Source organism: Chlorocebus sabaeus, chromosome 29 (assembly GCF_047675955.1).
Source record: "Chlorocebus sabaeus isolate Y175 chromosome 29, mChlSab1.0.hap1, whole genome shotgun sequence".
In the NCBI taxonomy this organism is placed as follows: Eukaryota; Metazoa; Chordata; class Mammalia; order Primates; family Cercopithecidae; genus Chlorocebus; species Chlorocebus sabaeus.
Genome location: NC_132932.1, coordinates 1,451,527 through 1,465,790, shown reverse-complemented (window position 1 = coordinate 1,465,790; position 14,264 = coordinate 1,451,527). Strand labels below are relative to the sequence as shown.

The 14,264-nt window shown below is 52.9% G+C and overlaps 1 protein-coding gene across 1 annotated transcript; it reads left to right on the top strand.

Annotated features, from left to right (window-relative positions):
• The first annotated feature begins 5,709 nt into the window (after nucleotides 1-5,709).
• Nucleotides 5,710-10,639, top strand: REM2 (RRAD and GEM like GTPase 2). The gene is made up of 5 exons (XM_007990787.3): nucleotides 5,710-6,001; nucleotides 7,290-7,631; nucleotides 7,882-7,955; nucleotides 8,640-8,847; nucleotides 9,230-10,639. Exons 1-5 carry the CDS (start codon nucleotides 5,899-5,901, stop codon nucleotides 9,523-9,525), a joined length of 1,023 nt encoding a protein of 340 aa, XP_007988978.3. The 5' UTR covers nucleotides 5,710-5,898; the 3' UTR covers nucleotides 9,526-10,639.
• Nucleotides 10,640-14,264: the final 3,625 nt, after the last annotated feature.

The following is a 14,264-nucleotide window of genomic DNA, read 5'->3' as shown; positions in this document are numbered from 1 at the left end:
TGGAGCATTCCCCGAGCCCAGAACATAGGAGCAACTGTCCCTGGTGGGACACAGGAGTCATGACTCCTACCCTCCGCCCTCCACGCCTACCAGGCATTTAGCAGTCTGTCCTATGCAAGACAGATGGATTCTCAGCCAGGATACCTCAAGGCAGGCAAAGGTGAGTGGAGGGAAAGCTCACAAACATTCAGGATGTGTGGTGCTGGCATCACCATGGCCAAATCCAAGAGGTCTTCCTGGAAGAGGGCCCAAACTGGAATCTAAAGAGTGCTGTCGGCAGTTGGAATAGAGCTGTGAATTCTAGACAGGAGGAGTGTTCACAGAACAAGCAAACTGAGGAGACGAGGGCAAGGATGACAGGCAAGCCCCTGGGCCTGGGAGACGAGGGCAAGGATGACAGGCAAGCCCCTGGGCCTGGGAGACGAGGGCAAGGATGACAGGCAAGCCCCTGGGCCTGGGAGACGAGGGCAAGGATGACAGGCAAGCCCCTGGGCCTGGGAGACGAGGGCAAGGATGACAGGCAAGCCCCTGGGCCTGGGAGACGAGGGCAAGGATGACAGGCAAGCCCCTGGGCCTGGGAGACGAGGGCAAGGATGACAGGCAAGCCCCTGGGCCTGGGAGACGAGGGCAAGGATGACAGGCAAGCCCCTGGGCCTGGGAGACGAGGGCAAGGATGACAGGCAAGCCCCTGGGCCTGGGAGACGAGGGCAAGGATGACAGGCAAGCCCCTGGGCCTGGGAGACGAGGGCAAGGATGACAGGCAAGCCCCTGGGCCTGGGAGACGAGGGCAAGGATGACAGGCAAGCCCCTGGGCCTGGGAGACGAGGGCAAGGATGACAGGCAAGCCCCTGGGCCTGGGAGACGAGGGCAAGGATGACAGGCAAGCCCCTGGGCCTGGGAGACGAGGGCAAGGATGACAGGCAAGCCCCTGGGCCTGGGAGACGAGGGCAAGGATGACAGGCAAGCCCCTGGGCCTGGGAGACGAGGGCAAGGATGACAGGCAAGCCCCTGGGCCTGGGAGACGAGGGCAAGGATGACAGGCAAGCCCCTGGGCCTGGGAGACGAGGGCAAGGATGATAGGCAAGCCCCTGGGCCTGGGAGACGAGGGCAAGGATGATAGGCAAGCCCCTGGGCCTGGGAGACGAGGGCAAGGATGATAGGCAAGCCCCTGGGCCTGGGAGCACAAGCAGCGGCCAGAGTTGCAGAGCTGGGGTGGGCGATGGAGGTAATGATTCGTAAGCAGTGTTGGAACCCAGCCCCTAGTGAGCAAAGTGACAGAAGCTGCCCCAGAGTTTGGGAGGAAGATAGAGGCAAAAGATGTAGAAGGAAGCTGTAGGGGTGGGAGTGATGCCTCAGGAGCAAAACTGAGGAATTCCCTAACGGAGCCAGTCCCTGGGAAAAGAGGCTCCCCTAAGGCTCTTTTTGTCTAGCCCCATACCTGGTGGAGCCCAGTACGCAGCCTCGCCCCACACCTGGTGGAGAGGCCCTGTTGATTACACCCTGTCAGCATCCTCAAACCCAGCACTAATTGCACAATTTTCCTCTCTTCTAGTGAGCAAGAGCCTGAGGAAGTAGCAGAAAGGGATGTGGGCCCATGTGCAGTTCTGGGACCCTGGCACCTTGGCGCAGGGAAGACCTGAGCTCCTTTCACTGCTGACCCTCCAGGGACTGGGGAGAGGGCTCCGGAGAACCTGGTTCTTGCTTACTGTTCTCCCTTTGGGCCCTGCTTCCCAAGTGCAAACAATCCTGGTCCATTCAGCATCAGGCCCAGTGGAAATAGTGAAGCAGTGATTATCCCTCCCCTGCCTCTCCATAGCCTGGTCTTTGCCCTCTTCTTTGCTCTTCTCTTCCCCCATAGCCACCTCAAATACCTGCAGCCTGATATCTTCATTCCCCTTCATCCAGACCTTTTCTCTCCTAGTGGTATTGCAAATTGAAAGTGGACAAAGACGCCAGGCGCGGTGGCTCAAGCCTGTAATCCCAGCACTTTGGGAGGCCGAGGCGGGCGGATCACGAGGTCAGGAGATCGAGACCATCCTGGCTAACCCGGTGAAACCCCGTCTCTACTAAAAAATACAAAAAACTAGCTGGGCGAGGTGGCGGGCGCCTGTAGTCCCAGCTACTCGGGAGGAGAAGGGCGTAAACCCGGGAGGCGGAGCTTGCAGTGAGCCGAGATCGCGCCACTGCACTCCAGCCTTGGCGACAGAGCGAGACTCCTCTCAAAAAAAAAAAAAAAAAAAAAAGACAGTGGACAAAGACTTAAGGTAAAACTGCTCCTCGTGGTGGAATGCTTCCAAATGCTGGAAGGAGGACTTTAGGAAAGAGTTCACCAAGGAGGCCTGTGGTTATAGATCAGTGGGCCTGAAAGAAGTTTCTCTAGGTTCTGGTTGTGTGCTGTATGAGGCGTAGGCAGTAATACTACTCTTGTCAGCCATAGTGAAGCCCCAGGCTAGCCAGGATAGGGGACTGACCTTGTACAGGCAGCATGGAGAAACTAAGACAGAGGGTCCTGCCCAAGTGATGGCACTGGGGAGTAGTCACTCAGGTTTATTTCCACCAGGGCCCAAGAAAAGAAATGAAGCAACTTAAAATTCCATCAAGATAGATACCAATATCCAAGATGCTTGGTCTTAGGGGTGTGGGATCCACATCGAGGTTCTTGGTGGGAAGGTGGGAGGTGTTTTCAGCATGAGATAAGGCTCAGGCTGTGAATCACAGTCTAGAATCTAAGATAAAAGAAGATACCAGGGCCGGGTGTGGTGGCTCATGCCTGTAATCCTAGCACTTCGGGAGGCCAAGGCGGGCAGATTTCCTGAGCTCAGGAATTCGAGACTAACCTGGGCAACACGGTGAAACCCCGTCTCTACTAAAATACAAAAAATTAGCTGGGTGTGGCGACATGCACCTGTGGTCCCAGCTACTTGGGAGGCTGAGGCAGGAGAATTGCTTGAACCTGGGAGGCGGAGGTTGCAGTGAGCCGAGATCGCACCACTGCACTCCAGCCTGGGTGACAGAGAGACTGCATCTCCAAAAAAAAAAAAAGAAGATACCAGAACTCAGTCCTTAAGAAACAAAATTCTGCCAGGCACAGTAGCTCAGGCCTGTAACCCCAGCACTTTAGAGGGGCCAAGGCAGGTGGATCGCTTGAGGCCAGGAGTTCAAGAACAGCCTGGACAACATGACAAAACCCTGCCTCTACCAAAAATACTAAAAACTAGCCAGTCTCATAACCTGGTCTCAAAATAAATAAATAGATTTAAAAAAAAAAAAAAAATCTGGGCCTGAACCAAGCTCCAGGCCTCGCTGAGAGGGGAGAAGGACCCCCCAGCCACACAGCCCAAGGCTGCAGAAGCACCTTGGTTAGAGAGTGAGTGCCTGGATGTGGCGCGGTGGCTTATGCCTGTAATCCCAGCACTTTGAGAGGCCGAGGCAGGCGGATCACGAGGTCAAAAGATCAAGACCATCCTGGCCAACATGGTGACACCGTCCCTACTAAAAATACAAAAATAAGCTAGGCATGGTGGTGCGCGCCTGTATTCCCATCTACTCAGGAGGCTGAGGCAGGAGAATCACTTGAACCCGGGAGGCGAAGGTGGCAGTGAGCCGAGATCACGCCACTGCACTCCAGCCTGGCAACAGAGCCAGACCCTGTCTCAAAAAAAAAAAGTGAGTGCCTGATGATGCCAGATTTTTCATCACCTGAAGTGAACCCACACAACAGAGCTGGGCCATGGGCATCAAAAACCCCATTTTGCAGGCTCAGGAGGAGTTTCAGGGAAATCAGAAGACTGGCCCAGTCTCTACCAAGTGGTGGATTTAGACCCGGTATGGCTCTGTTCCAAATCTCACCCTTATCCCACTGTTCCACGGGACCTCCCATTCCTGAGGGAGCCTGGACACGGGCAAGTGCACAGCCCAGGAGGCTGAGGTTAGAGTGAGCCATGATCACACCACTGCAGTCCAGCCTGGGCAGGAGGGCGAGACCCTGTCTCTGAAAAAAATAAAAATACTCATTTTGGAAGGAAGTCATTCTAAAATGTTACACTTGTCTTCAGCGTATCTGCAATATAATGAAAATTTTCTGCATAACTGAGGATCATTCACAGAAAGCAATGGCTTTTCTCCAGCAGTGTCTTCTGAAGTTGTAACAGTAGGGGCACGGGGAGCTATTTGCTTTTATGCTAAACGACCTTAGACCACTTATAAAATGCATATGAATGCTTTAAATGTGTGTGTGTGTGTGTGTGTGTGTGTGTGTGTGTGTGGTGTTGCCTCCCTGACTACAAGGGGTCACTTGCTACTCTAAATGTGTTTCTAATCTACTAGTACAGGAACACACATGGACACATTAAAATTGTGAATAAAAGTAATTGAAAAGTAAGTAGGCCATGACTGAGGACTGGAGAATCTACCCAGTGAGTAAAGCACATGAGTATTCTAGCTGCTGAAGGGTCCTTTCTGCTCTCTCAAACCCTGCACTGTTGCCCTATAGCTGACCTCCAAATAAGTGAAGTGTCACTGCACATTGTTCCCAAGATGATGATTTGCCTCTTCCCCGAAAAGTCCACTGATGATTGCAATATAGACTTTTCCCAATAATAGGAGACAGTTGGAATATTTAAGAGAAGGAAAGCAGCACAGTGTAGAAATGAAAAATCCTTGGCACTGGAAAGATGTGGGTGGGATTCTTGGTGTTCCCATTTTCCAGCCACAAGATCGCTTTAGGGACAGGGCACCCACCTACCACTGTGGGCCTTGGGGTGAAGAAGATGAAAGGAGATAATGCAAGAAAGTACTTAGCACAGCATCTGGCAAAAACAGGGCAAGGAAAGGAAATCAAAATGTGTGTCTGGGAGCTTAAGGGTGTCAGGAAAGAGGACGAGAAGGAAAGGGGCAGGAGAAGGAACCTGAAGGGAAACGGAACTGGGCAGAAAAAGAACAGTAAAAGAGATGTGCTATCTGGGCTTCCTACAAACGGGCACACATCACCCATTGTGTATCTGCCTTGCATAGCCCAGAAGAAACATTAACAGTGGATAGGGGAGTTGGGGGGTAGTGGGCACTCCCCCCTCCCCCACCCACTTAAGATTGAGAACTTCGTGTTTGAGATAGCTAGCTTTGTCTCACCCTTTTTTCCTGCTCTGATTGTCGTTGGCTTGGTGGGCCTGGCAGGGAGAGAAGGTGGAGGAGTCTCCACAGTGGTTTGCCCCTACCTGAACTTAGTGGCAAAATAAAGCTGCCCAAATGAAGCAGCTGAATTTCCTTCCTCAGAGCCCGCATCTGACTAGTGGCTAGGAAATGGGTACTTTTGTGGCTCTTAGCCCAGAAGAGGCAGGGTGGAGAAGGAAAAGGTGGCGGGTGGCTGACCCTCAGTCCCCACACCTCTTTTGGCCTGTATCTCTTTGTCTTTCAGACCAGCTTTTAGTCTTTCTGCCTCTTGCCCCTGTGCAACCACTGAGCACGCTCTCTGGGCTACACAGTGTCTGGAAATACAGAGACAAATGATGCATAGTCCTGGCTGCTGGAGAAAGACCTTCACCTCCCCAGGTCCCTGCCTTCTATCACCCTCAGCTCCCTTACCCACTGACACCTCCTGCAACCCTTGTCTGTTCTGCCCCTTGACTGTTCTGTTGTAACTCAACCAAGCTCTGCAGTGTGTGTGTTCCCAGAGGGAAGCGACACAAAGAAAAGGGGGGGGCAGAAAGGAGGGAATCCCGCTGACATCACTGCTCATTAGCATGTGTGACCTCATCAGGGGGCGGGACAATTTCCCCAGGTGTCTAGGGGGGAGGGCATGTGTGTGTGGGGGGGTGGTATTTAAAGGGAAAAGCTGACAGTGCGGCTGAGTGAGGGAGAGGGTGCTGCGAGCTGCTGGGCTGCACACGCACACGCACACCGATGCACACGGACCCGGACACAGACATGGACACGGACACAGAAACCACAGCACTCTGCCCCTCTGGCAGCCGCCGGGCCTCCCCTCCAGGGACGCCCATGCCAGGTGAGGGCTAACCTGGGCAGGTTCCAGCTGAAACCATGGGGGTGGGAGCTGAAGCTTTGATGGGGAGGTCAGAACTAGGGGTTGAGGGAGCTTGAGCCCAGTCAGGAAGAGGGGAAGAGCAATTGAGAAAGTGGAGAAAACCCCTGCTCACACAAGGGATTGGGGTTGGGCTAGGGTGGAGGGGAAGAGCTGCCTAAATGCCCCCTCCCCCATCACTCCCAGGGCTTTGCTTGAGAAACTGGTACATGGCCCCTAGCTCAGCCTCATTCCCGAGGCTGGGATGGGCAAGAAGGAAGGGGAGAGGAAAGGGGCAGCCCACAAGCCTGGGAATCACAGGCAGGGGCTACCCTGGGGAACTGTTGTAAGGGTTCTTCTGGCTCCTGGAGGTCCTGGCTGCTGGCCAAGTATTGATCCTGGGCTATTTCCAGCCTCCCTACAGCCCCCTTTGTTGTGTCTGTTGTTCCTCCTCCAGTTACCCCGACCCGCGCATTGTCACTCTCCCTTTCGTTCACACACACACACACACACACACACACTCTCTCTCTCTCTCTACTTCTGCTCTATGAACACAATATTCTCTCCCACTCACAGGGACAGACAGGGATGCAGGATTCTCACACCCAACCACGCAACGAGGGATGCTCACCTACAGGGCCACGGGAAGCAGCGGCAGCCCCCCTCTCTCTCTCTCTCCCGCACACACACACAGAGAGCCCACGGAGCCCCAGCACACACACCATCTCAAAAAGCAAAGGCCCTTTCCTAGGAAGAGGCTCACTACAAAGTTTTTTACTCTGCTGTACCTACTCCCCAGACACTAGGCAGCAGCTTCAGCTTCTCATCCTCTCTGCTCCTCAGTTTGGGGATTACCAGTGCCGGAAACAGGAGGAGGAAGGGCCTCCTGATGGACAAAGAGGCAGCTTCCCCAAACCCCCTCCCACTCCACCCCACAGGGCCAGAGGCCTAGTCTGGGGATGTGCCTGTATATCAGTGTAAAGTGTGAGTGGGTGTGTGAGTGTGCATTCAGGTCCCTTCCCTGCATGGGGCATGTTTTGAATAGGTTGGGGTTGGGACCACATTGGAGAAGCTATCATGTCAACTCCAGTTCAGGCTTCTGGAGACTTTAGTGTAAGAGGTCAGGCCAGACATTCTCAGTTCCTTCTGGGTAATGGTCAAGTGGATGTAGCTGGGCCTCTGGTACTGGAACAGCCTGGATTGACCCTTCTGCATATGGTTGGGCATATCCCATTCATAGCGTCCTTTTCTTTGCCCTCCCATTTTATTTTAGAAGCAGATACCACACTACTAAAGAAGCCAGAGACACTGTTGCCAGAGTTGGACCGGAGCGGGCTACCCTCTGTCCCTGGGGCCCCCAGACGAAGAGGCAGTATGCCTGTCCCCTACAAGCATCAGCTCCGGCGGGCCCAGGCTGTAGATGAACTTGACTGGCCACCTCAGGCCTCATCATCTGGCTCCTCTGACTCCTTGGGCTCAGGAGAGGCAGCCCCTGCTCAAAAGGATGGCATCTTCAAGGTCATGCTAGTGGGGGAGAGTGGCGTGGGCAAGAGCACCCTAGCAGGCACTTTTGGTGGTCTCCAGGGAGACAGTGCTCATGAACCAGAGAACCCAGGTATTTGAGGAAGCCCTCCAGGGGTTGAGGGGGCTCTGGGGCCCTGGTCAGGGAAGGAAGTGCTCATGACCTGAGCAGCCCCTGAAGGACAAAGCTTAACAGAAGCTTTTCCAATGCTTTCTGTGGCAGCCTCCCTGAAGAGGGGTGGGGTTCCTTGGTGCTGATATCTGAGGTGTCCCTGGTTACCAGGTCTCACAAATGTTGGGAAATCTCCTAATGGACTTTATTCCCTCTCCCTATTTCCCAACAGAGGATACCTATGAAAGACGCATCATGGTGGATAAGGAGGAAGTGACTCTAGTCGTTTATGATATCTGGGAACAGGTGAGAACTAAGATGTGGCTGCAGGCAGGTAATGAAGCTGGGAGAACTGGGGAAGGGCAAAGTGGCTGAAGGTGGGACTGCTGGTCCTGGTTTCAACATGTACTGGAACCTGACCTTTCATTCATATCACTTCAGAAAGCAAAGGCCCACACCACAGTCCATAGCCATTAAGAGTCACAGTCTTTCCAGGATCTTCTGACTCAGAGCAAACTTAGAATGGGAATTTGACAAACCCTGCAGCTCCAAGCTAGGCTGGACACCCTGAAATTGACTCCATCCATAACTGTTTCAATCTGAAGGAATCTGATGTGACAGGACAAGAGCTCAGGGATCTGGAATATCAGGGAAGGGGGAAAAAAGTGAGGACTACTGAATATTTCGACATAAAGGTTACTATGTAGAAATAAGAGGCCAAATTACAGACGTGTGAATAACATTCATTTTTGAATCAAGAGCTTAAGCTTAAGAAATTAGGATGGCTACCCTAGTCTAGGATCCTCATAGTACTAACTTCTTCCTCCTCCACAAACACTCTGGGTATGGAGATTCTGCCATTAACTAGCTCTATTATCCTAAGCAGGTGGCTTCTTTCTCCCTCACAGACCTGTTCCTCCTCTTGGAGGTGTAGGTGCTGGACAGGAGCTCCTATGCCTCCAGCCCTAACGTTCCTCTGCCTGTCTGCAGGGGGATGCAGGAGGGTGGCTGCGGGACCACTGCCTTCAGACTGGGGACGCCTTTCTCATCGTCTTCTCAGTCACTGACCGACGGAGCTTCTCCAAAGTTCCAGAGACCCTACTTCGGCTCCGGGCTGGGAGGCCGCACCACGACCTACCCGTTATCCTTGTTGGAAACAAGAGCGACTTGGCCCGCTCCCGGGAGGTATCACTGGAGGGTGTGTATCCTGAACAGATTCCATCCTTGCGATCTCAGGGGAACGCTGGCCCTTCCAGGTCACCTCTTCTCCCTAAGGCCTTTTTACCATTGCGGACGCTCTCACTTGCAATCAGACCCAGGCTAAGGGCACACTCCCAATGCCCCACTCGAGGACCCTGAGAATCCCTTCTTGTCACTTCCCCTCACCTCTCCCCTAGGCCTCCTTCTCCCTCTTCTTCGCACCTCCACCTCCCCACCATATGAGCTCAGCCAAGTTCTCTCGGATGCAAGAGTCACTAGTACCAATCCCTTGCCACCGCACGCCCAGGCCCTCCCTAGACCCACCCTCGCCCCAGGTCCCCTACGGCCTGGCGGGCGCCTGAGCGGGTCCCTTCCTGCAGAGGGCCGCCACCTGGCCGGGACGCTGAGCTGCAAGCACATCGAGACGTCAGCCGCACTGCACCACAACACGCGGGAGCTCTTCGAGGGCGCGGTGCGCCAGATCCGGCTGCGGCGGGGCCGAAGCCGCGCCGGGGGCCAGAGGCCCGAGCCGGGCAGCCCCGAGGGTCCTGCGCCGCCCGCACGCCGCGAGAGCCTCACCAAGAAGGCCAAGCGGTTCCTCGCCAACCTGGTGCCGCGCAACGCCAAGTTCTTCAAGCAGCGCTCCAGGTCGTGTCACGACCTCTCGGTGCTCTGAGCCGCGGTCGCCATGACCACTGCGGTCGCCATGGTCACCGCGCCCTCCGCTCGCCCCCCCTCGCCCCGCCCCGCCCCGCCCCGCTCCCGTTCGGCTTCCCTGGTGGAGGCCGTCTAGGAAACCAAAAACTCCCAGGATGCCCCGGTGTGACCGCGGGGGGCGGCCCGGGGCCGCTGGGCGGTACCGCCACACCCGCCCCCACGGGTTCTCCGGACTTTCAGGCCTCAGGGCGCCTAGAAGGCAAGGACGCAGACCCGAAGGCGGCCGGTGAGCGGGGCGGGTTCTGCTGGGTCGGGAAGAAAAATAATTCTGCAAGGTAGTTTGTTTTTTATTAATTCGCGCTTGGCCACCTCATCTGTAAAGAGATTCTAAAAGCGAGATCTGGAAAAGTGCTTTGTAGACTCCTTGACGGAGTTCGCCTCCTTTGTACGCTGCGTGAACATGCCTCACCTTTAAGAGAGTCTTAAAGGTAAAGACACGGAGATCCTTCCTCCAGGGACCTTCCTGAAAACGTTCTGGCTCTCATCTGCTGCCGCATGTGTCCACTTTGCCTTTAAGGAGTTCTTAAAGGCAAGGGCCTGGAAGCCCTTGATTCACTTGACTTACTAGTCCACCACGGCACTTCCCCTTTAAGATTATTAAAGGTAAGGGGTGGACAGACTTTCTGCATTCAGAAGCTGAGCAGTGGCAACCCCTTTGGGCCAGGGCCCAGGGGACACCAGCAAGAGGCCACCCTTTCCCTTTTCAATAAAGAATTTTTGTACTGCATCTGTTCACGTTTGACTCTGTTCTTGGAGTCTGTGGGGGAGGAAATGGGTGTTGATGGAAACTGCTATTACCCACCAGAAAACTCAGGCCTAGAGGAGCAAGGAACCTAACTCTCTAAGGAGGCTCTGGAACTGACTTGACCTGGGATAGTCCGTGCCAAAGGGTCACAGGCCCTTACAGATAATCGGGCCCACTTCCTTTGCCGATGAGAAACAGGCCTGGAGAGGAACAAGGACCTCCTAGAAGTCATTTGTAAATTAGTGACACAGTGGGACCAAATCTCTAGACTCTGAGCCTCATCTCCTTACCCCACTCTATCCTGCAGGGAACAGGCTAGAGGCTGCATTTAGCTCCCAGAGGTACTCAGCTTTGACTTGGGCTGGTTCGAAGTGGGGCCCATATCCCGTGCGTGATGGGGTCTCTCTGTGCCTCCTCTGGCAGGGCTCCACAGCACCAGCTGTCACCTGCAAAGCCCGTGTGAGTACTGAAACTGTCACTGCCTCCCCTGGGGACGCCCACGCCTGCTGCTGCCTGAGCCATGAGTTTGAACAAAGGGAGCAGAGGCAGCAGCTCCCCTCACCACCCCTAGACATACAATACAGCTACCTGAGCACCTGAGGGCCAGCCTCCATTCCACCCCACACAGCCTCCCAGAACTTGATAGAAAGAGGGTTGCAATGCTTCCTGAGTCCTTGCACCTGGGGAGGAGCCAAGGGGACCAGCCCAGCATGGGTAGTTATAATAAGATGAATAATGGCACTATCCTTAGGACTTTATACACTTTATATGTTAATTCCTTAAAGACTATGTAAGGTCCAGCCTGGGAAACATAGTGAGAGCCAGTTTCTACAAAAAATATAAAAAATATACAGGCATGGTGGCTCACACCTGTAATCCCAGCACTTTGGTAGGTTGAGGCAGGAGGATCATTCAAGTTCAGGAGTTTGAAACCAACCTGGGCAACATGGCGAAACTCTGTCTTTACAAAAAATTAGCTGGGCGTGGTGTCATTCGGATAGTCCTAGCTACTCGGGAGGCTGAGCTGGGAGGATTGCTTGAGCCAGGAGATTAAGGCAGTAGTGAGCTGTGATTGTACCACTGCATGGCAGCGTGGGCAACAGAGCAAGACCCTGTCTCAAAAAAAAATTTAACAAAATAAAAAAAATCAGTGCACCTGTAGTCCTAACTAGTTGGGAAGCGGGAGGATTACTTGAGCCTAGGAGTTCAAGCCTGATGTGAGCTGTAAGCACTGCATTCCAGCCTGGGTGATAGAGCCAGAACTTGTCTCTTTAAACAAACAAACAAACAAACAAAAAGATAATCCCAGGTGCGGTGGCTCACGCCTATAATCCCAGCACTTTGGGAGGCTGAGGCGGGAGAATCGCCTGAGGTCAGGAATTCAAGACCAGCCCACCCAACCTGGCGAAACCCCGTCCCTACTAAAAATACAAAAAAATTAGCTGGGCGTGATGGTGTGTGCCTGTAATCCCAGCCACTCGGGAGGCTGAGGCAGGAGAATTGCTTGAACCCAGGAGGTGGAGGTTGCAGTGAGCCAACATCGTGCCATTGCACTCCAACCTGAGCAACAGAGCGAGACTCTATCTCAAACAAACAAAACAAAACAAAAAAACTATATAAGGTGTTACTACCTGTTTAACAGTAGAAGAAACGGAGTGTAAGTAACTTGCCTGAGGTTACCCAGTAAGCAGCAGAGTTAGGATTCTATGTCTGCTTGATACTTTTTTGTGTGTGTGTGTGATGGAGTCTTGCTCTTATCGCCCAGGCTGGAGTGCAATGGCGCGATCTCCACTCACTGCAACCTCCACCTCCCAGGTTCAAGTGATTCTTCTGCCTCAGTCTTCTGAGTAGCTGGGATTACAGGCACCTGCCACCACACTTGGCTAATTTTTTGTATTTTTAGTAGAGATGGAGTTTCACCGTGTTAACAAGGCTGGTCTTGAACTGCTGACTTCAGGTGATCCACCAGCCTCAGCCTTCCAAAGTGCTGGGATTATAGGTGTGAGCCACCGCACCCGGCTCTGCTTGATACTTAATGGTGATTTTACCCAGTTTTGCATCTGAGGCTCCCTTTCCAATAAGGATGGGAGGAAGAGAAAGAGGGGACAGCAGTCAAGATGCAGGGACACAATGGGCAGGGCCATGTGCAGTGGCTGTGGTGAAAGGTCCAGAGAAATTACATGCCTGTAGTGGAGTAAGCAAGTTCTAAATTCTGAGGACCATGAACAGAGGCAGCTCAAATTTTAAAATGCAGGAAAACACACTGGGCCCATTAAGGGACCAGATGGCTGTACAGTTGGGTTGAAACCTCAGGGACATGAAGAGGAGGGGTAAGAGATGAGCATGGAAAAGAAGGTTTGGAGTCCCACTGTAAAGGATCTTAAATGCCAGGAAAAAGAGTTTGTGCCCAACTCTGTAGGCAGGGAGAGTCACTGCAGGTCTCTGAATGTGGAAGTCATGATTAGGATGGTCCTTTGGGAAGAGGAGGCTGGGAGAGGTGTGTATGGATTGGAGCTGCAGAGGAAGTCCTGAGGAGCTGAGTTTAGGGACCAGTAAGAGTGATACATATGGAGGATAATGAAAGGCCATCCTGAGGAGGGTGGCAGTGGGAAAGGAAGGAGGCATGGATTTGAGGGTCAGAATTAATGGGACTTGGCAACTTAGTGGATGGTATAAAGAGAGGAAAAAGTTGTAGGTGGTGAGAGGATGGTGAGGAACTTGGAGTTAGGGGGCAAAGGAGGTAATGAGAGTAAGGAGCTCCATTTTGGAGAAACTGAATTTGAGATGCTAGAAGAACATCTGTATGGGGTTTCAGCAGCTCTCTGGAGCTGAATCCGAAATTCAGAACAAGTTGGGACAAGAGAAACAGATTTGAGAATAATTACCATAAAGATAGTAGTAGAAGAGCAAGGGGAAAAGGTGACCTGTGCAGTCACACAGGGCCCTAAGCTTAGTTTAATGTTCTGCTGTTGTGTTCTTAAAATTCATCGAACAAGGAGCCCTGATTTTCATTTTGCAAGGGGATCCATAATTATACTAAGGGAGAAGGTACAGTACAGGCTGAGATCCTTACCCCAGACTACTGATGGAGTCTGCGTCTTGTGAAATGGCACATACAATCTGATGTATTTGTGTAGTCATGCATGTGTCTGAGAATAGGGTTCATGAATTTCATCAGATTCACAAAAGGGTTTGTGACAGGCCAGGCTCAGGGTGGCTCATGCCTGTAATCCCAGCACTTTGAGAGGCCAAGGCGGGTAGATCACCTGAGGTCAGGAGTTCGAGACCAGCCTGGCCAACATGACAAAATCTCGTCTCTACTAAAAATACAAAAATTAGCTGGGCATGGTGGCACATGCCTGTAATCCCAGCTACTCGAGAGGCTGAGGCAGGAGAATTGTTTGAATACAGGAGGTGGAGGTTACAGTGAGCCGAGATCCTGCCACTGTACTCCAGCCTGGGCAACAGAGTGAGATTCTGTCTTTAAAAAAAAAAAAAAAAAAAGCCGGGCGCGGTGGCTCACGCCTGTAATCCCAGCACTTTGGGAGGCCGAGATGGGCGGATCACGAGGTCAGGAGATCGAGACCATCCTGACTAACACGGTGAAACCCCGTCTCTACTAAAAATACAAAAATTAGCCGGGCGTGGTGGCGGGCGTCTGTAGTCCCAGCCACACGGGAGGCTGAGGCAGGAGAATGGCGTGAACCCGGGAGGCGGAGCTTGCAGTGAGTGGAGATTGCGCCACCGCACTCCAGCCTGGCGACAGAGCGAGACTCCGTCTCAAAAAAAAAAAAAAAAAAAAAAAAAAAAAAAAAGGTGGTACTGGCTGCCTCTGGGAAGGGGACTGGGTGAGTAGAAGACCGGGATGGGATGGGGAGCTGACTCTTCATTGTATGCCCTTTTTCTTTTCTTTCTTTTTTTTTTTTTTTTTTGAGACAGAGTTTCACTCTTGT

What these genes read in the sequence shown, in the direction of transcription:
- REM2 (XM_007990787.3), top strand. Translation starts at nt 5,899, where the DNA reads ATGCACACGGACCCGGACACAGACATGGACACGGACACAGAAACCACA. An exon ending in TCCAGGGACGCCCATGCCAG is followed by an intron (nt 6,002 to 7,289) that starts GTGAGGGCTAAC and finishes ATTTTATTTTAG; the next exon opens with AAGCAGATACCACACTACTA. An exon ending in CCGGGAGGTATCACTGGAGG is followed by an intron (nt 8,848 to 9,229) that starts GTGTGTATCCTG and finishes CCCTTCCTGCAG; the next exon opens with AGGGCCGCCACCTGGCCGGG.